Source organism: Pteropus medius, unplaced genomic scaffold (assembly GCF_902729225.1).
Source record: "Pteropus medius unplaced genomic scaffold, Ma_sr-lr_union100, whole genome shotgun sequence".
Taxonomy (NCBI): Eukaryota; Metazoa; Chordata; class Mammalia; order Chiroptera; family Pteropodidae; genus Pteropus; species Pteropus medius.
The window spans coordinates 37267513-37288777 of NW_024351730.1; the positions used below are offsets into that span (position 1 = coordinate 37267513).

The following is a 21265-nucleotide window of genomic DNA, read 5'->3' on the forward strand; positions in this document are numbered from 1 at the left end:
TCTTTAGAAGTCATTATTTTGGCTACCACGCTTCCTTTATAGTGTCTGGGAAAAGCATCTTTTTGTTTTTTCCTCTGATTTTATGTTTAATAGCTTAGTTAATTAGCCTTCTACCACTTGCTGTTATATAATTATCCGGTCAGTAGAATTGATAATCACTGGGAACTACTGAACTAAAACTATTTAACTTTTTGCTATTAGTAAATAGCACTTAGTCACAACCACAGGCCTGGAAACTCCTTGAGGTCAGGCACCATGTCTTCTTTTTTTTTTCTGTAATCTTTATTTTCATTTCCTGCTAACTAATAGGCATACAGATAATGTAGCTAAATAATTGCAATGGCTGATTATGTTTATGAATTAAAACCAAAGGCCCAATTTTTTTGAATCACTCTTCCACAGAGCAGCCAATAGATGTTTTAATTCAGATTATTCTCACATCAAACCTACCAGTTGTCACATATCATGGGTGTTTAGTGTTATTCTCAAACAAGCAAAGCTATTATTTAAGTTTTGCATTCCAAGAGTCTAAAACATTATGCTTGCTATTTTTGGTAGCTAGCCATCAGTAAATTTTAGGCAATTCTGCCCTATTGGTGGGGAAAATTTACACTTAACAAGTAATTATGTACTACTATTAGTAATAATAATAACTTGTTTACTTATTTTCTGTCTCATTGTGGAAAAGGATATTCACTGTTGTGTTCCTCATACACAGCATGTGTCCAGTATTCAATAGATATTTTTGGAGCATTTTTTATTCTCAAAGTTAAGATATGAAATTATACTGGTATTATTTCTGTGAACAGAACATTTTCTAGATCATAAATGATCTGGAGCTTTATGTTCTGGTCACTCTGTGTTTTCTGAACATCCTTATTTATTTTAATGTATTTTTGGTTTTGTTTGTTTTACATACGGATTCACATTTAAGTCATTCAAATAAAAGAAACAACAACTTATTCAAAATCAAAGATTTGCTGGACACATATTTTAAAGGCATGTTGGTTCTGGGGTGAGACCCAGGCTTCTGGATTGTTAGTAAGATTTCTAAGTGGTTCTGATTCACACAAAAGTTTGAGAATACCTGCTTGTGTATATACATAGTCCTATCACATGACCATCTATATCTGCTAAATTGCATCATATCTAACCTTTAGGTATTTTCTAACTTGAATATTTAATGAGTACATAATACCTTTATTATTCCAGCTCTTTTATCTCTCGTTCTACTCTAGAAGAGACTTTATTTTTTTAAGCTGCTATAATGCTGACATCTCAGGTTTATAATATGATTAGGAATAAGGCATATGAAGTAGAATTTGTACAGTTACCTATTCTGAAGAGTTTGAGAGTCATCAGATGACTGAAAATATAGTAGTTGATTTTAAAATAAATCAGTTTTGTTTATTAATTTGTAATTTTGCAAATATAAAGTTTTATGTTAGTTTCAAAATTTGTGGCTATTTGTTTTCTCATTTATAGGCTTATATATTACTTTTGTTAATGTACTGAAAAACACATGAATTAATTATTGCCCTTGAGAGGCAAATTTTACATGCATACATTCACACACAATTAGTAATCTTGAGATATAGTCCATTCACGATAAACAATCCACATTCTTATCCTTCACTAGTTTTTTTTTTTCACCTCGTTTAAACATTTTATGTCATGGACATATAGAAAAAATGTGGACTATATAGTAAAAGCAAATTTGCTATGTTACGATTATATTTTGCTGGGCACATCTTCCAATTATATTTATTTATATTCAAATCCCTTCTTTTATAAACAGCCAATATGGTACCAGGAAAAAATATTTGTAACATTTCAGACACTTATTTTTACTTAAATATACATCAATATGCAAATTTGTAAACACTTTACTTAGATTGGATTTTACTCTCCTTATTTAAATGTGAAATGGCCACAAATTTTATTTGATAATCTTTCAGAACTTGCTTATTTTGGAATGGGTGAGGGAATATTTTGTTAAAATCTGTTTTACATACGAAATATATCCCCTATACTCCTAATAAGAAAACTATCCCCTACCAAGTTTGCCAGATTTGAGCTAAAAAGGAGGTACTTGTAAAATAGACAAAATTGTAGCTATTTTAGTTGTGGTGTAAGGGACCTGAGACCCTTTGAAGATAACATCTCAAAACCCTCCTTCTGTTTAGATTGTAAATGTCAAGTTTAATGACATTGTTGCTTTATTTAATAAACGTTAATAATCTTGATTCTTATTTAACTGCCATTAATGATATTCATGTTTTACTTGAGGTTTGTATCACTTCTTTAATGCTGAGGAACATAAAAAATATAATTTTCTTATTTAACGTTTACTTTAAGGAAGTGAGGATCCTAACATTTTTCCATAGGTGAGATAATTTAGAGAGCTCTTAAGAGGGAAAGAAATTCAATTTAAAAATAATAATTCCTACATTTTTCATGTAAACATATTAAATTGTGTTAACTGTAAACATATTTGAGAGTTCCACCAGCTACTCACTTAGTGGTTTTAGAGAGCCTACAATGTCGAACAATAAACTATTCTGATGTAAGTGAAATAGCTTTTATCTCTCTTCTATACTCTAACTCACACTTTGATGGGCTTTTGATGTTCTTAGATATCCGTGGAATACAGGAATTTTTGGACAAAGTATCTCAGCAGGGGATGGATGTTGCACTTCAGAAGGTAGAAAACAACATCAATAAAATGATCACCACTCTTTTTGATACCATGAGAATAGAGGAATTGAATCGCTATCGAGACACTCTTAGGCGAGCCATCCTTGTTATGAATCCTGCCACAGCCAAATCCTTCATTACTGAGGTAAGTAACAATTGTCAGAGGGTGAAGGTAAGGTGTAAAAATTAAATGCATTGGACTAGACCCCACAGAGGAGTTAAAAATTAAGAGCAGTGTGAGAGAATTAACTATAAAACTCTCATGAGCACTAATGAAGATAGCACAGTGAATTCCTGGCTCATCACGTTTACCCCGTACTGTCCAGTTAATCGCTGAGAATGTTTGTATTTATATATATTTAGGCACATAGCCAGAATGATTTTAAGAAATCTATGGGGCTTTAAAAGTGCTGTTGACCTGAATGAATCTAACAAGTTCAAATATTAATTTGAAAGTACACGGTTCTCTAACTAATCCTTAAGTTTGTTTTGCAAGTTAAAATTTTACTTCTGAATATAGATTTACTTGAATCAGCCTATTGTTGCCTGAACATGATTACTTTTACAAAAATATATAGCAAATTTACTTCTGCTCTGTAAACTCTGTATCAAGACAAATAATTAAATAAAACTGTGTGAAACTTTGCAAAGTGATGATCACTACACATTTTATGATACTTTATCCTCAAATTTTTAATTATATCTGTTCATGTGGCTAGAAGCTCTGAAACTTTTTAAAATTTAAGACTTTTAATAATTGGTGTAAAGTTTCTATGTTCTAAAATGCTTTCTTATTGCCTTGCAAAGGATTATTGTCAGGTCATTTTTGCCTTACTTCAAGTTTTTAATTTTATATAGTGCTAGAACTGGTCATGATATTACATACTTTCACATGGGTTTTATTATTAGTGCTTTTAATTTTGGTGACTTTATTTGACTAATACTTTTTTTTTTTCTCACTTTTCCATTGTGCTTTCTTGAGCTCCCAAAGTACTGCTATAAAGCCTCTAAATTAAAAATGTGTTAGAAGTTTTATGACACTCTATAATATAATTGGTATCAAGTAACTGAAGCAGAATATAAATCACTAAGAAGAATAAAACTTTGGGGAAAATATCAATAATACCATTTTAATTTTAAAGAACTTCGTTATGCAGTTTAAGGACAAATATACAACTTTTATCTTTTCTAGTCTAGCAAATGACTCAGAGTCTCATTGAACAACTAGATTTTTCCACAATTGAAAGAATATTTCCAATTTTATAGGAGTTGGTTCTTTTCTTTAAGAAAATCTGCTAGAAGATTGAAGGGAAATACACAAAGACATGTAATATAAATTGGAATCTTAAAATTATAATAAATGAGTTTGAAGCATTGAGAAGGCACATTTGAAATAGACTTAGTGTCATGAATAGGAATTCACAAAAGAAATGTGGTATATAACAGAAAACTACAAGTCTATCTCAGCCACTTTCTGTCCATGTGGTGTTAGCAAACTCCTAAACATTTCTGAGCCTCCATTTTGTCCTCAGCAAAATAGGAGTAATATATTGATTTCAATATATTGTATTTATAATGTAGATTAATGAGATATCTTATGTTCTAAAAGGGGTACGGCAGGGGCTTTTACTGAGGCAGGGAGGTGAATATATAGAGGAGAGGAAACACATGAGGAAGAGGAGGTCTGGGGAAAAGGTGAAGACATTTGTGTTGGACATGTTGAGTATGTGCCATTTAAATCAACATGTTATTTAATCCTTAGAGTTTTTCCTCATGCTCAAATAAATAGATATTCAGTAAACATCTGGACGCACGATTTGAATCCTCACAAGAACTCAAGTCTTAAGACAGATATATATATGTTTAAAGCGCTACAGTGTTTAAAGAAACAGTAGGTCAAGTAAGGGAAAGAACAGAACTGAAGATGGCACAGGCAGAGAAATAAGATCTAGAAAAGGAAATAAAGAAAACCATAAGCTAGCTTGTAGAGGAAAAGCAAAATAGAAAAAAAAAAAAAAAAAAAAAAAAAAAAAAAAAGCTGTACAAAGCAAAGGGGAAAATATACCAACATGATTTTGCTGAAAAATTGTCAAATAAAATAAGATAGAAAAATCTGGAAGTCTAGTTATTTAGCAATAACAAGTTAATTTATGATTTAGACAAGAAGCCAGATGTCTGTGTTGAGTGGTGAATGTGTGGTGAGAAAAAGAAGACAATGAATATCGACCAAAAAATTGGATGAAAATTGCCAGAAAGAGCTAAGGTAATAGAAAAGTCTGTAGATGAGAGGTTGTTTGGCACTGAGATGCCTTTAAAACTTTGCACATGGAAGAAATCTCTGAAGGGGAACTTATAAAGAATGAAGTAGAAAGAACTAGAATTGAAATCTCAGAGAAGCTCTATTAAGTTTACAAAGTATGAAAAACTATGCAGGCAAGAGACAAAAGATAGTCTAAAAGATAGGGGGAGAACCCAGATAGTGGTATGCCGTGGGTCTTAATTGTCTAGAAAAAAGTAACTATTAGAATTCAACACTTTAGGATAAGGACTCAAAAAAGATATTTGTATCAGGAGCCAAAAAATTCCTAAGAATAGCAGAGAATGGAGCAAGATTGCAAAGGTCATGAAAGGGATTAATGGAAGTGAGTATGTTGTCTACTTGAGAAGTTTGGTGATGAAAGTAAAAATAAATTATGGGTAAAATATTTTTAAAAAGTTGGTGGATATCAGAAACAGGAAAATCTGTTTCATTTTGGGGATAGAAGCTAAAGCTTTTCTACACAGATCTTAGGAAAACAGTGAAAAAGGAGAGATTGTAGATTAGAGAGGGAATAATTGATGAGATAAGAATCTAGAATGTTAGACCTCATGAAGCTCTATCAGGGAAGGACTACTCATGACCCGTAACTTAAAATTGCTGTTTCAGAGTAGATAAATTAGTTCAGACTTTGTTAAAGAAATTTTCTTTGACCATCTTTGTGTTATTGATAACCAATTTCAACTAATATGATCTTGGTTTGTATTCTGACCATGGCCCCCTGTCCTTGACTCTAAACTTTATACTTGTAAAAATCTATTTCTTCCACCTTTGTTCCCAAACCCATAAAAATCTATGTTTGTGATTTTCCTGAGAGACTTCAATCCCCTTCTCTATACAGCCACCATTTTTCCTACACTCACTTGTCTTTCACAATCACTGATTTTATGCCTCCAAATCGCAGACTAAATTTATTCTACAGTCCCAAGGAGTGATGTAGGAATGACAGAAAGAATGTGAACCCACCCTCCTTCTCCATCCTAAGCTGGCTATACTGTTCTCTGACCTCTATAGTGGTTCCTGTTTCTCAATTAGCTGTTCTCAATCTCCTCTTATGCATTCTAGGAGCATTTCCACACTCAGGGAATAGACTGACCCCTTTAGTACTAGAAGCCATTCATTCAAAAAGCAGTGTGGAATTCAAAAGGCTGGCATTGCTGAAAGTCTGGAGATACAAAGAGTAGTTCCTGACTTGAAAGATCACTTAGTCTTGTGGAGAAGGCAGGCATGTAACTAAATAATAAAATTGTAAAGAAAAATGCTGTAGCCGTGATGGATAAATGGTACTCTAGAATTGCATAGAACTGACTGACTATGCATGCAGAGAGCTTGGCTGGAGTCAGGAGAAGTTTCACAGAATTGCTTTCCCAGAATCTTGCAACATAAATAAAAATTCATTAGGCAATAATAGGCAAACAATTTGATGTGTGTGTGTGTGTGTGTGTGTGGAGAGAGAGAGATTGAAAAACAAATAGAGCTGAGGGTTTCATAATAGAAAAACAAGTCTCTTCGTCTACTCTTTTCTACGTCGTTATTTTCAGAAGGAATTACTTTTAATTTTTAAGATTTAATTTTTATTTACTTCTAGAATACTCTATACACTCACATGGTTCAAGCTTTTAAAAGTTCAAAAGGATAATCTCCCGCCACTGTTCCTCAAGCACCTGACTTTCTTCTCAGGAGGCAAACAATGTGTCTTGTGTGGCATTCCAGGTGTATATATATATACCTATCTATATATGCACACACAGATACTTTATTCTTTCTTATACAAAACGATATGCTAACTATAAGCTCTGTGCCTGGATTTTTGTTACTTAGTAACACCTAAGAGTTCATGACATTGAGATATATGAAGTGCTCATCATAATTTTAATGGCCGTATAATATTCCATTGAGAGATGAAGTTACTCTTAGCTCTTTAATTTTTTCCTATTTCTACTTACTCCGATGAATATTATTCATTGATTTATTTTACCTCCTGCTGATTTCCTTTCTGATATAATAAAATGAAGATTTATTTCATTTGCTTCACCAATACTCACACCTCTTTTCAATGTAACACAATTTTAAATAATTTTATAAAGCATAACTGTACTTTTACTCCTATACCACTACTATAGAGAGTACAGTGTCTATAAGGGCTCTCTCACTACTTTTTTATTCTCCTACCTCCCAACTTCCATGATCCACAGTTTTACTTTTCTATTTGGTGTGTTAGAAGCATATATTTTCTAATCAGTAACCATAAATATATCTTTCATGGTTGGCAGTCAGCTGTTGAGAAATCCAGGATATGTCTGATCCTCATTTATTTGAAGGCGGCTTGTTTTTTACACCTTGAAACCTTTTGAGAACTTTAATATTTTCAAGTTTCACAATAATATACCTAAGTGGGTTTTTTATCATCTATTTTACTCTTTGCTTGCTAAGCCTCTTCTTTTCTTCTACCATATAAAATATTTTCTTTGATTTCTCAAAAGTTTCTAAGAATTTTTAAGTCCTCTCATTTTTTCAAATTCTCTCTATCTTTTCTAAGGTATTTTTTCTTGTTTTATTTTGATCTTTTTTTATATTGTAGTTGTCTTCAAATGTCTTGTGATCCTAGTTTGACATTCATACTTAGGAATGAATTAATAATAAGTTGATTGAAAGCTGTGCATATGAAGAAGGGCATTTAGCTTGTCCATTGGCAAGCTTCCATTTAGATTGAGAAGATGGAACAATGCCATTTTATTGTAGGGAATGCTAGAGTTCATATGTGCGTTTATGTGTGTCTTTACTGTAGGATAATAATGGCAAAGTAGTTGTCCAATTTTACCCTAGAAAGTCCACTTGTTTTCTTAGAAGAGAATCCTTTTTTTTTTGCACAAGGATGAGACAGTGTGTGAGAAGGCCCTTGTGAAAATGAACATACATTAAAGTGGAGTTGATGCTACTTATCCACTGATTCTGTATTTGCAAATTCACCTTCTCACTAAAATTTAGTTGTAACTCCAAAATCAGTACTAGAAATGCTTTCATAGTCATTCACAGAAATGTGCAAAATAGTGAAAAATTCGAGTTGCCTGATGGCTGTTATTCCCAGCTAAGGTCAAACAAAGCCATGCTCTGCATTCTTGTTGCAGCTCTCATAGTGTAAACAAGTGTCCTTTCTTGGCAGTCTAGTTAGTGTCGTTTTCTTCATTTCTTTGCATGCGTCTTTTGTTGGTGATCTTGCTCTTTAAAATGGCCTATAAGTGTAGTGCTGAAGTGGCATTCAGGATACCTACAACATAAGAAGGCTGAGCTATGTCTTACTGAGAAAATACTTGCATTAGATAAGATTCATTTGGCCATCAATTATAGTGTCGTTGGCTATGAGTTCAATGTTAATGAATCAACATGCTATTGTTTGAATGTTTATGCCCCCCTAAAATTCATATATTGAAATCTTTTGCCCAGTGTGATGGTATCAGACGTGGGGCCTTCATAGATAGGATTAGTGCTATTACAAATGGGGAAGAGACTCCACAGAGCTCCCCAGCTCCTTCCACCATGTAAAAGTGCAACGAGGATTGTGCAACCCAAAGAGGTCCTTCACCCAACTATGCTGGTACTTTGATTTTAGACTTATAGCCTCCAGAACTGTGAGAAATAAGTTTTTGTTGTTTTTAACTACTCAGTCTGTGGTACTTTGTTATAGCAGTCCAAATGGACTGAGACACACATACATACACATATACATATACACGCACATACATGTTATAATATATATGTTATATATGTCATGTATATGTGTGTGTTTGTATATATGTATGTATATAAAATAAAGTATCTTTCAATAAAAATCTAAAATCCGGAGAATTGCAGAAACCAAACCCTGTACTTCCTCTAGAAGAAGGATTCACAGGAAATTTACAAACATAACTACTATGAATGACAAGAATCAATTGTATTCCTTTGCTTTTCAGCTCTCTCACTCCTGCCTTCATTTGGCATTTCTAAGCATCAAAATTTCTAGGGCTCGGCAGGCTAGAAAGCTCTCCGCTGATGAATGGTCTATGGCTCCTCTGACCAGATGTCAAATATTGCTACTTCGTCCACTTTTCTTTTTTCAGTAGTTTATTTAAAAACATTTTTCCGATGCCCTTTTACCCCTTTTCCTCATGGTTGTTGGTTTGTATACCTATCCCTTATATTTTGTTGGGATTTTGAGAGTAAACCTCTTTAACCTTCCTGATTTGAAAGTTTCAGAATGTTCATTCAGATTTTTATAGATTAAAACTAAACAAATATCCAGTACTATTAAGAGCCATTGTTATTATTTTTAGGAAATAATAAATTGAATTATGACGTTTTATATTTGGAAACTATAGCATGTAACATTTTGTTCAAACTCCAAATTTACAGTTATAAAAAGTAAAGTCCTCCCTAGATCTAAGAAATACTGTTCTCTAACTTTCTGCAGTCGTGTTCAACTCCTTTGCAGCTAATGCTGATAGAGGATGTTAGGAGACACTCACAGTTTGAAAATGGTGAAGTAACTTTTCAGCAGGTTGAAGGGGTACGACATTGTCGGATCCTAAGAGAGGTATTTGTAGAAATACCTCTTACTTTCGATTGTATGATAGATAGAAAGGCAAATGGAGCTAGAAAGAAACTGATGGATTGAGATAATAGGAAGGATAGAGGAACCAAAGGTTATTATGAGGGCAGAGACGGTCAGGTTCAGTGAGCATCTAAGAGAAGAAGAGATGGAGAGACAAATTTTGTTCCAAAAGAGGGACTAGTAGAACTATCACCTTTACGACTTCCTCTACTTTATAAGTTCTCATGGAAAGTTGTTGAAATATTCAAGGGATATATTAACTAAAAAGTCAAAAGTTTGAGTTTAAAAAAGAAATTGCTCACTTAGCATTGTCATTTAATTCCTAAGAGGGAAAATGGGCATATCAATTCAGTTTGCATCTTTTTTTTTCTGTCCCTGGGGCAATTATGTAGCATTGAGTTAATTATGCTCCCTTTGAAGTCTTCGAAATTTAATACATTACATGTCTACAGTTAGTGCTCCACCTCTCATTCAAGAGTTTCAAAGGTTTAAGAAAAATACTGCAGTTATGTGCAGCTGAGTAAATCAGCCTCCTGTAATATTGGTAGAAAATTGCTAACACAGTGTACCTGTAAGTGTCCTTGAAATGAATGTGGTGAAACAGGAGTGTTCATGTGATTTGATTTAAATATGTACTGGGATGATATTTTGAAAAACATTATTTTTTTTTATGTAGGAAAAATACTACATTGGATGCTACATAAATTATACCATTTCCAGAAAAGATACAAAATTCTATATAAATTAGAACTTTTGGTCACTGCTTTTAGTTTTCAGGTTGTAAATAAAATCAATCATTTGAAAACAGGAAGTTTTATTACTTATATGGTAATAGATATCATTTTCTATTTGCATCTTTTCAATTTTTCAGAAAGGAACCCTACTATTACATGAAATTCTTCTATTCTGCAATAAGAAAAGTGTATTAGCTATTATTCCTTCAGCATACTTTCTAAAATACTTTTCTTTCCATTGTACTATATCCCAGAGAACCTTAATCTTGTCAAACAACAAAAAGGCAAAGTTACTTACTTCAAATATGTAAGCGGCTTGACAGAAATAAGCCTTTAGGAAGGTTTAGGAAATGAGTGACTGTATCTTGCCTCAATGGATAAAAAAAGGTTCCTAGTCATTGAAATGATACCCTGAATATTCAAATTACTGATAATTATATAATAGCTATTTAAATAACTCAATTTTTACCAAAAAGAAATTATTTGGAGACATTATGCAATGTATGGTCTTTAATACAATTCTAGTGTAATGATATTTTAAAACAAAACATATGATAGTAATTTTTTTCCTAAAATATAGTCCATTGCATGAAACTATCTCTAATAATAATGTTTATAGATGACTGCTATGCATTTTTTAAGTAAACATTTTATTGAAATATAATATATATGTGAATAGTGCAGATATTATAAATGTGCAATTCAACTAATTTCCATTCAACCAGCATCCAGATTAAGAGACAGAACATAATCAACACTCCCATGCATTACCCAGTTATAACCCTCAAATGTAGCCATTACTCTGACTTCTAAACCAATAAACTAGTTGTGATTGATTTCAAACTGTATATGAATAGAATTATACTTTATACACTGTTTTGTCTGTTTTGTTTAGCTCAAAATTATGTTAATTAGATTCACCCATGTTAAAATATGTAGGAAAAGTTCATTTATTTTGATTGCTTCAAAGTATTTCATTGTATGATAAGCCACAGTTTGTATAACTATGTTAATGATTTGTTTTTCCAGTTTTGCCAACTACAAATAGTGGTTCTATGCAAATCTTTTTGTTTATGTATGTATTTTTGATGGGTATATACCTGGTAATGGACTTGCTAACTCAAGAGGTGTGCATAAGTTATATCCTTTATGAATGCTAGCTGATACAACCAATTTTCCAAAGTATTTATACCAGCTTGGACTCCTATTAGTAGCAAGTAGAAGTATTTCAATTTCTATTACCTCACCAAACCTTATTATTTGCCATCTTCTTCATTTTATTTATTCCAGTGGGTATGCAATAAATTCATATATTTTAAATTTGACTTTTCCTGATGGATGATTTTTTTTTGTATATTTATTGATTTTTTTTGATATTTTCTTTTATGGAGTACCTGTTCAAGTCATTTTTTTTTCTCATGGTTTGTAGATGTTCCATTTATAGTAATGATAAGAGTTCATTGCTGAATACATATATTTTAAGTACCTTCTCCCATTGCTTGCCTTTTTACTCTATAAATGGTGAATTTTGATGAACATAAATTCTTATCTGTAATGTAGTCCAAGTTATTAGTCTTTTTTATAGTTAGCCCTTTATGTCTTTTTTTAAAGAAAACTTCCTATTCCAAGATCATGAAGACATATTCTGTGTTTTTTCTAGAACTTTGTCCTATTGTTTAAATTTAAATCTGAAGATTATTGGAAATGGATTGTTTTATATGGTGGGTGTTAGAGGAAGAGATACATTTATTTTCCATATGGTGTCTGCTATTCATTTCAACACAGGACCAGTGTTCCTGAATGGAAAAGGATGTTAAAAGTTTCCACTACCAGTGCATAAAATAGGAATTGGTGGATTTGAAAGTATAGCACTATTATTCCCGTACAGCATCTTGTGTCTATATCATTTTATTTTTCTCTCTAACATGAAGCACACGACTTTAAGAAAGAATGAAAGATCATATTGATGATTTCATTGGAATAAGAATCTTCCTATGATCCTGTGATAACAAATGTTAATAGTGCTGGATTCTATAATAAAAGTTGTAACTCTTTCCAAATGCCTAGTAGTCATGGGTCATTAAATAACAACTCATAGTCAGTCTCTCAAAAATTCAACTGCTTTATGTGGATGTGGTTTTCACAATGGCATGGAATTCTATTAGAAAAAAAAATCATTTCAATTTAACTGGACTTGGGGGACAAAAAAGCACCTCTAACAAGCAATGCTTCATTCTTGCCTTAATTGAAGTTTTCTTATGCCACAGTTATTAATTATTATCGAACTTCTCTCAAATCCGAGTTTTTGCTTTAGCTCAGTATTGTTCTGAATTTGAAAGGTGGCTCTGCTACTAGCCATCGCACAACTTTGGAATTTTTTTTTTTTTCAAATGAGAAAGTCTCAAATTTCTTTTCCTTTCTACTTGGCCAAAATCATTTATGACAGCTCTTGCTTCTATTAATGAGGCGTGAAAGAGCATCGAGCTTTGCTTTTTTGATCAAGCTCTGTTTAGCCCTCTCAAAATTCTTTTGAAGATGAGAACTCAACAGAGAAGTAGGTTCCAGTGAGTCCAAATTTCCAAGTAAGACACATTCAGATTCAACTCACCTCTTTCCTGTGACCACTGACTTAGGACACTGATATTGTTGGACAGCTTGCTTCTAACTAATCCTAATAGTCTAAAAGTCACTTAAGAATTCTTTGTCTTTACAGCATGTAATTTAATAGTTTTTCTTTTCTATTAGGTTTTTGAATGGGTTCAACATTTTCATTCGATTCTATTTATTAAAACAAAGTTAAACAAGAAAATATCGAATATAAGTGACAATTGCATTCTTATTTGAAATATAAAACCACAATTGCTTCAACATTTAAGACAAGGAAATAGAAATCCTTCTCTAATCCGTTATTCATTTATTCATTGACTCAGACAGTATGTTTAAAGCTATTTTGTGGAAGGCAATGTGGAAAGTGTTGCTAGGAATACAATCATGAATGATATCTGGTTATAGCCTCCAAAGAACATATGGACTAATAAAGAAAATGCTGTAAACATAAAATGTACAAAATAATAAACCACAAGGAATGAAACAGTTAAGTTATTGTCTTCAGCTCCTAAAGGGAATTGAAAATAAAGAAAACAAAGTTGGTATCTAAAACCTAATCAAATAAAGTTTGTAGATAATGTGTAAGATTACCCATATCTAAACCAAACCAAACTTGTATTTGTTCTGGGGTAATAGAGAAGTCTTGGCTACTTCAAAAATTTTCTACCATAACTTTTTATAGTCTTATCGAAGCAAGTCTAGAATATGAATGAATCTAAGAGTGATTAAATTTATACTGGATTTTTTTCCCTCTGTGAAGTTAAATGGACATAACAAAAACAAAGAGATTAGTTATAATAGACCTAATAATGAATTTGTAGATTAAAATTTGGCAGTGTTTGTCTATTACTGCCTAGAGAGAAGAACATGAAACATAGAAGGCAATGACGTACTAGCACAGAAAGGTATTCTCCATAGTATGCCAGGCACAACTTTCAGACCTTACCATGGTCCATGTGAAATAATTTTCAAAATTATGGATTTCCTTGTTTCTGTTCCTATTCTCAACATCACCTTTTGAAGCTAAGAGAATGGTGAACCCTTGTATTTTAAGCAGTTGGGAGATATGTCTACTGCAAATAAAAATGTTAGCAATTCATTAATATGCCAGTTTCTAGTAAATTCGGTTAGTATGTAAATGGCAAATACATGCTACAGGTGCTATTATTTTTCATTTCTCAACCAAAACATACATTACTGGGCTCTTCACTTCTGTTCTATGTGGCCATGGCAAATGGATCTTAGCAGTGGAGTCTAAATCTATTTGCCAACTTGGGTTCATGTGAATCGGTCTCCCAGAAGTAATCAGTTCCTGAAATGCTTACTGACAAAATCAATATTTTATATTTGTAGAAGACCAGATTTTAAGGTAAAGTCACCCCATGAAGGCTTTGTTGAAAAAAAAAAATCTGATACTCTTAGGTTACAATTCTATTCATACTTTTCTCACTGTAACAGATAAATAGGAAAGAGAAATAAACTGTTTAGGTAGAGAAAATTAAGAAAGTTCATTTGATTTTTCTATCAAACCCTATTTTTAATAGAATACACAAAACTATAGCATAAGAGGATTAAATGAGTAAACATATGTAAAATTATATGATCATATGGATTCATTAATTTAAATACTAATTACTTTAAATATGTATGTTGCTCAATGAGGCAACATTTAAGTCGAGACCTGAAACCCATATTTAGGATTTGGATTTAAGGCAATATTCCTTCCCTGAATGAAGGGAAGCATGAATAAAGATACTGAGTTGGAAACTCATGAGGAACACAATGGAACAGGGGTCACAGGCTATATGAAGTAGAATTTTAGGATGCGAAACCAGGAAATAAGGCCGTACTAGACTGGGAGGTGAAAAACTTTGTATGTCATTTCTGCCTACCTAGCTGTGTAGCCCACTTAAAATCATTGAGCTTTATTTTTCTCATCTAGAAAATGGAATAATTCCTGGATTACAGAGTTATTTTAAAGACTATACAATCTGTAGAATAATGTTCACACCTAGTAAAAGTTTTAGTTGTACAATTCTTCAGAACTGCAGTGTAGGATAAAGAAGAAAATATAAATGATGTTTGAATTAATAGACTTGAGAATTGATTGGATGTGTGAAATAAGGTTGAGAAGTAAGTGGGTAAGAGAGATGGATCCTATGTTTGAGTTTGGGTTTCAGAGAACATTTAGATTGAGACATGCATTAGATTGGTAGAAACGAAGGAATGGAACCCAAAAGTTCTAAGGAAAAGCTATTTTATTTGCCAGTGAGAAGATCATTGGTGATCTTTGAAAAATATTTTGATTAAAATAGTGCGAGAGGGAAAAAGATGTTAAAGAAATAAATAATGAAGATGTTATCAAATAAACATATTAAGAATAGGCAGCTCTTTCAAATTTAGAAGCAAAAAGAAGGGTCATTTTCTAAATAAGGAAGATCAGGTAGAAAGGGAGAAATTGGAGGTGCAAGATACAGAAAAATAATCAACATAAAATCATTGAAAGGAAGTAAGATCAGTTTTATAAATAGATTATATTTTAATGGGAGAGAGGCAGAGGATTAGATAAAAGGATAAAAATACAGAGAATTTGAAGACTTAATTTCACTTTGATGGAATGCATTTGTAGTAATATCAGTGAATTCTAATTTGTTTGTTTGTTTGTTTGTTTTTTATAAGTGCTTACTATACTGTATGCAGAGGCAGAAAAAAAAGAAATAAAATATGGCTCATTCAGGGAGAGATAGCCAAAAAAGCAACTACACAGAGGGACCAGGCTGCCTCTGGGGATGGTAACACAGATGACATAAGACATGTTGAGAAGCAACTGATTTCCAGCAAGAAACCTACTTCCTAAAGTGTTACCATTTTTAAGGAAAAAAAATTTACTAAACTTTGTTTATATTTTATTTCTATTTACATAATAGGTCTAGACTAGAGTTGAAAATAAAACATATTAACTTGATTAATACTTCAGAGATAAACAAAAATGTGTTTACCTAGAAAAAAATTTCTCAGCTTTGGCAGTACTGACAATTTGGGCCAAACAAGTCTTTGATGTGGAAAACTGTACTGTGCATTGTAATATGTTTAGCAGAATTCCTACCTTTACCTATTTGATACCAGTGATCACCAATCATGACAATCAAAAAAGTACCAGATAGTACCAAATGTTTCCATCAGTGCTGCTGATGGTGGTGGTATATTAAAATCATCTTTAGTTGATAATCACCAGTCTACAACTATTAAATGGTTGAAACACTAAAAATTGTTCTCATGGGATTTTTATTGCTGGCATATGACTACTACATTTCACTTTTCTCCTAATAATAGCTAGTCAACATTTACTGGGCTTTTTTCCAGTGTCTGACACTGTGCTAATCATTCTATGTTATATTGTATAATCCTCAAAAAATCCAATGAGATAGGTATAATAATATCTTCATTTTACAGATTAAAAAATTAAAAGAATGATGTATATATATTTGTCCAGATTTTGTCCTAGGTTAAGTAGATTATTTGCATTTTATTTTTTGTTAACTTAGTCACCACTTTCCTCATTTTTTGTTTTTTGGTTTTTGGGTTTTTGTTTTCTATTTTCTAACAATATTCATCATCAATTTCTTTTTTGGAGGAGAGTATAATTGGTTTCTCAGTTATTTACTTCTCTAGCCTTTAACTAGTGAATTTATGTCATGGTCTTTGAACATGCCATCTGAAGGACAAATTGATCTGCTTGAGATATTTAACCCAAAATAAATGAAAAAGCAAAACAAAAATCAATTAGTTATATAGATAAATTGATAAGGCATAACTGAGAAATCTGAGTTGATTCTGAAAACTGTACAGTAGTTGCCATAGGCAATAACTTACATTATTGAGTTTTTCTTATGTGCCAGACATTAAGCAAGTTTTACATATTAACATGTTAAATTCTCACACCAAATCTGTGAGGTGGATGCAGTGTTTGACCCCATTTTACAAAAAAGGAAAATGAGACACAAAAAGGTTGTGAAATTAGCTTCAAGTCAGATGGAAGTAATAGCAAAACCAAGTCTAGACCATTTTTAATGGGTGTGCTATGCTGTATTACCTCTCCAGGTATAAATTTGAAAAAAATGTGAAAAAAAATCATCTTAACTTTTTATTCATGACAAAGAAGTAGTTTGTATGCCTAATTCCCATTAAATCATTTTTAAGGAGAATTTGCACTGGAGTGAGCTAGTGGAAAAGCACTAGAGGACATAATTGGAGAGGCTGGCCAATGTGATTAAGCCATCTGTGTTTGGTAATTAGTATTTATCAAAGTTAGGCTCCTGCCCAACCACAGAGATCTGGAGTTAGAGCCTCTATCTTACATTTCAAAGTGATAGCTCCCAGGTCCTTGAGAAAGACATTCCTGGACTATAAAACTGGTGAGAGGCAGGGAGAAGATTTACATCTCAAAAGAGCAGAGAAAAAATTTACAATTGCAAGTGTTCTAAAGTAAATAATCTAAGAAAAGGGAAGTCAAAGGCCTAGAGTCAAAAAGAAACCTACCTAGTGTAGATCCCATCCCAGAACCTTAAATCATAACTCCTGAAGTGGAGTGCAGTCATCAGTATTTTTAAAAACATTCTTTTAAAAACAACCAACCAAACAAACAAACAAATAAATAAACAAATAAATAACATGTTTGTCAGGTGACTGACAAGAAGGGTCCAGGCAAGTTTGAGAACCACTGCTCTAGACTACTGCTTCTCAAGCTTTAATGTGAATACTAATATCCTGGAAATTTTGTTAAAATGCAATTTCTGATTTTATAGGTATAAATCTGAGCTTTTGTATTTCTGTAAAGCTCCCAGATAACATTGGACAGAGCATACATAGGGTATTTCCATCATCACAGAAAGTTATATTGGCCAGCACTGCTCTGGCCCTTGAAAAACCTTAGCATGGGATATAAGATTTGAGACATCCCTTTCTCATCTCTGAACAAGTAATCCTTGTTTTGTTCCAAGGTGGAAGAAAAAAAATTTTTTTCCTTTACCCACCTAGGTTCAATACTGGGGCCTCTGAGTATCAAACTGATAAAAGAGAGATTAGCAAGAGGTAAGAACTCATTTAATTACAAACTCAGAGAAAGAAAAAATACATATATTTTCTTTCTATTTTGTAGATTCCCAGTAGGAGCCCTGTGAGGAAAGACAGATTAACAAGAGGAAAACAAAACAAGTTTATTAATATGTATATCTCATGTTACATGGGAGAAATGCAGAGATGAGTAACTCAAAGAATTGGCTAGAACTTCTGCTTAAATACCGTCTTCACCTAAAATGGAGGAAGAGAGTGTGGGGGACACAGATTATGGGAAGGTGACCAGAAAAAGTACAAGGGTAAACAAGGGTAAAGTTGTTATACAGATTTAAGTTGGTACCTTCTAGTGATAAGCCTCTCTTGTGGTTTATAGTCATTCTTCTCTTCTTGGTACAGAGATGTGACTTAAGGAGAATTTTAGGGCTTACTTACATACCATCCCAAAGATGACAGATTGTGGAGAAGAGGCTAAACAAAGGAAATGGGTTTGGGGCTTCTAGGAAGGTAAGTGTGGGCAGGTGACTAGACAAATATATTAGGTTAGTTTTGCAAATTCAAGTTAGAGCCTTTTTCATTGGTAAGACTTGTTAAGTGTCAGTCATCTTCATCTTCCTGGTATAAGAAAGACATCCTCACAAATGCAAATTTCCTTTATAAATATAAATTTCCTTGACAAAAGAGAAACTTATGGTCTCTTTTGAAGCCTTTTCTACATCTACTACTCCTCAATTGCGTTCAAGTCGAATTAATCTTTATGCCAAAGTGGCATATTTGAGGGTGGCATATTCTGTTCCTCTTTAGTTCTTTTTTCTACATGTGCAACTAGCATTGTAGAACTGCAATCTAGGTATGTCAGCTGTTTGGTTGGACAGGGCCTCCTAAATGGCATTGTTCGATATTGTTATATGTATCTAATTTGGGCACTTGTTCTTTAATTATTTAGATCTTCCTCATTCTATAAGCAAACAAATAAACAAACATAAACTGCTAAAATTGACTAGACTCCAATACCTGCAACAAAATAGTAGAATGTAATTTAAATATCAGGACTAAGGAAAGGATAAATTATATTAGAAGGTTAAAGTTTAGGAGAGAAATTACCATATCAAAACACAGGTCATGATGTTGCATTATTTCCCCTCCCCATCAATAGTAAACTCCTTGAGGTCAGGAACTATCATAAATTTCATATTCTCATCAGTATTTGACATAGCATCTACATACAATTGATGCTCAATAAATATTTGATGGTTTGTTTTATTTCATTTATTTGTACAAAAAGTAGAGCAGGGAAAAAAAACGATTGCCTTACATCTCATGAAAACTTTTTTTTTTTTTTTTTTTTTTTTACTGATGAGCACCTGCCCAAATGAGAACCTTGACACAATCATAAAGAGCTAGGAAATTGAACCACTCTCAGATTGCTTCACCTCCTGGTCGATTTTGAATACCTGGAGAAATAAACCATTGAAAATCCTTTGTGGTGCCCACAGTTAAGTTTGGGCACAGTCTCACAGCTCTCAGCATGGACACTAATTTCCAAAATTTAACTTGAACCTCGAGGAGTGAAATTGCTTAACTGATATTTCTTTGGAAGAAATGAACTTCAATCTGACATATATTCATTAATTATTATTATTTCTTAATTCTCTTAAAACATAAAAGATGAAAGGCTAAAACATAATTCTAATTGGCAAAGGAATTTCATACAGGGAAGGCACCTCTTGATTAGCAGCTGTGTAGGCAGAGGGAGGGTTGGGGGTATGGAAATTTGGCTAAGAATTCACACAGAAAAGTGCTCATTGTGCTTCGAAATAGCTCAATCAGTACTCAACGTGCTGTGAAAGCGCTCAACTGGTGCTCAACTTCCAGCACATTTAAATGAGTTGAAAGCTTACTTTTTTAAAAAGTGCTCAATTGGGAGTGCTCAAGTTGTGGTGCCTATTAGTTGAATGCTAATTAACTTTTCCTTTTCCTATGGTTCACTTCTCAATTAAGCAGACAGTTTTGCTGTTCATGTTTTCAGATAGAACTGGACTTTCCATGAGGCACTGAAAGAACTGTATTTTCTTTTTTGAAGAAACAAATATTCTACCAATCATTCTCAATACTTTCTTTTCTTTCATTCATTCTCTCTCCCTCTCCCCACATCCCTTCTCTGTTCTTTCTCTCCGTCTCATGTTTTCACATTATCCTCTTTTCTTGAGCTTTATTGTCCTGTTTGAAGCTATTTTGAGAAGACTATAATAGCAAAGACTGCTGTGTTATTTGATCTGATATCGTTTTTATTCCTGATACATAAGTTTAGTTTTTCCCAAGTGCCTTTTCAATCATTTTGATAACATTGCTCCTCAGAAATGGTTTTGAGCTTCATTTTGAGCTTAAGAAACTGAATAGCTTTGTGCTATGTTCGATGAGTTAACCTTCAGTTAACTCATTAGTATCTCACTTTTTAAGTAAGAAAGATGAGTTCCATAATGTGCTACCTAATAAATAAATTAACTAATTTTTTTAAGATCAAATTTGAGCTATATATTTTTAGAATGCAGCTTGAGAAAATATACCATGTCTTTGAATTATACCACTATTGCTATAATTGAGAAGAAGATTTAAATGGAATTCTGTTTTCTGTAATAACTTCAAAATCTCATAGGAATATGCATTGATGTGTGAGTGCATTTTTAAACATACTCAACTGATGTCATGTATTCTTTTTGTAAATACTTCATTATGCATTACAAAAATGAAGTATTAGCATTTATGTGATAATTAGCCCACAACTGCTCACCAAAGTCTGTTGTTCAGTGTGTCTTATAGTGCACTGGATACGACCTGGCAGTTGCATCCTATTTCCCCTGATTACCAATACAATGTCTATACTAGCTAAAGGAAGTCTTCAAGAACATTCTTTTTAAATGGAGAAAAAGCAAGCCAAATCTTTACCTGTCAAAATGCAAAGTTTCAAAGCCTTTATTTCAGTTTGATTCTTGATCTTCTATGATGATGTGACAAGTTGTTCCAAGTAAAGGTTAAGGAATGTTTAAGTAAATAGAAAGATAAAATTTTGTGTACTTCATGCAACAAGTGAAGAAGGAGAATGCAGTCTTCATTTTAAGGAGAGCGAAATCACACTCTAATTAGCATCTAATCCAGGATTAATACATTAGCCTCCTAACTCATCTCCCAGGCAACCACTTCCCTAGGCAAAACTTCCAGTCTATAAATGTCATTAGAAAGGCCATA

At 32.7% G+C, this 21265-nt stretch overlaps 1 protein-coding gene across 3 annotated transcripts in view; it reads left to right on the top strand.

Moving 5' to 3' along the window:
• Window positions 1-21265, top strand: part of GRID2 (glutamate ionotropic receptor delta type subunit 2) — a 1244525-nt gene that overhangs the window by 662906 nt on the left and 560354 nt on the right. For all 3 annotated transcript variants that reach the window (XM_039845721.1, XM_039845720.1, XM_039845722.1), the window contains one exon: window positions 2637-2842. In XM_039845721.1, coding sequence (XP_039701655.1) covers window positions 2637-2842 — 206 coding nt within the window. The remainder of the gene's footprint in view (window positions 1-2636; window positions 2843-21265) is intronic.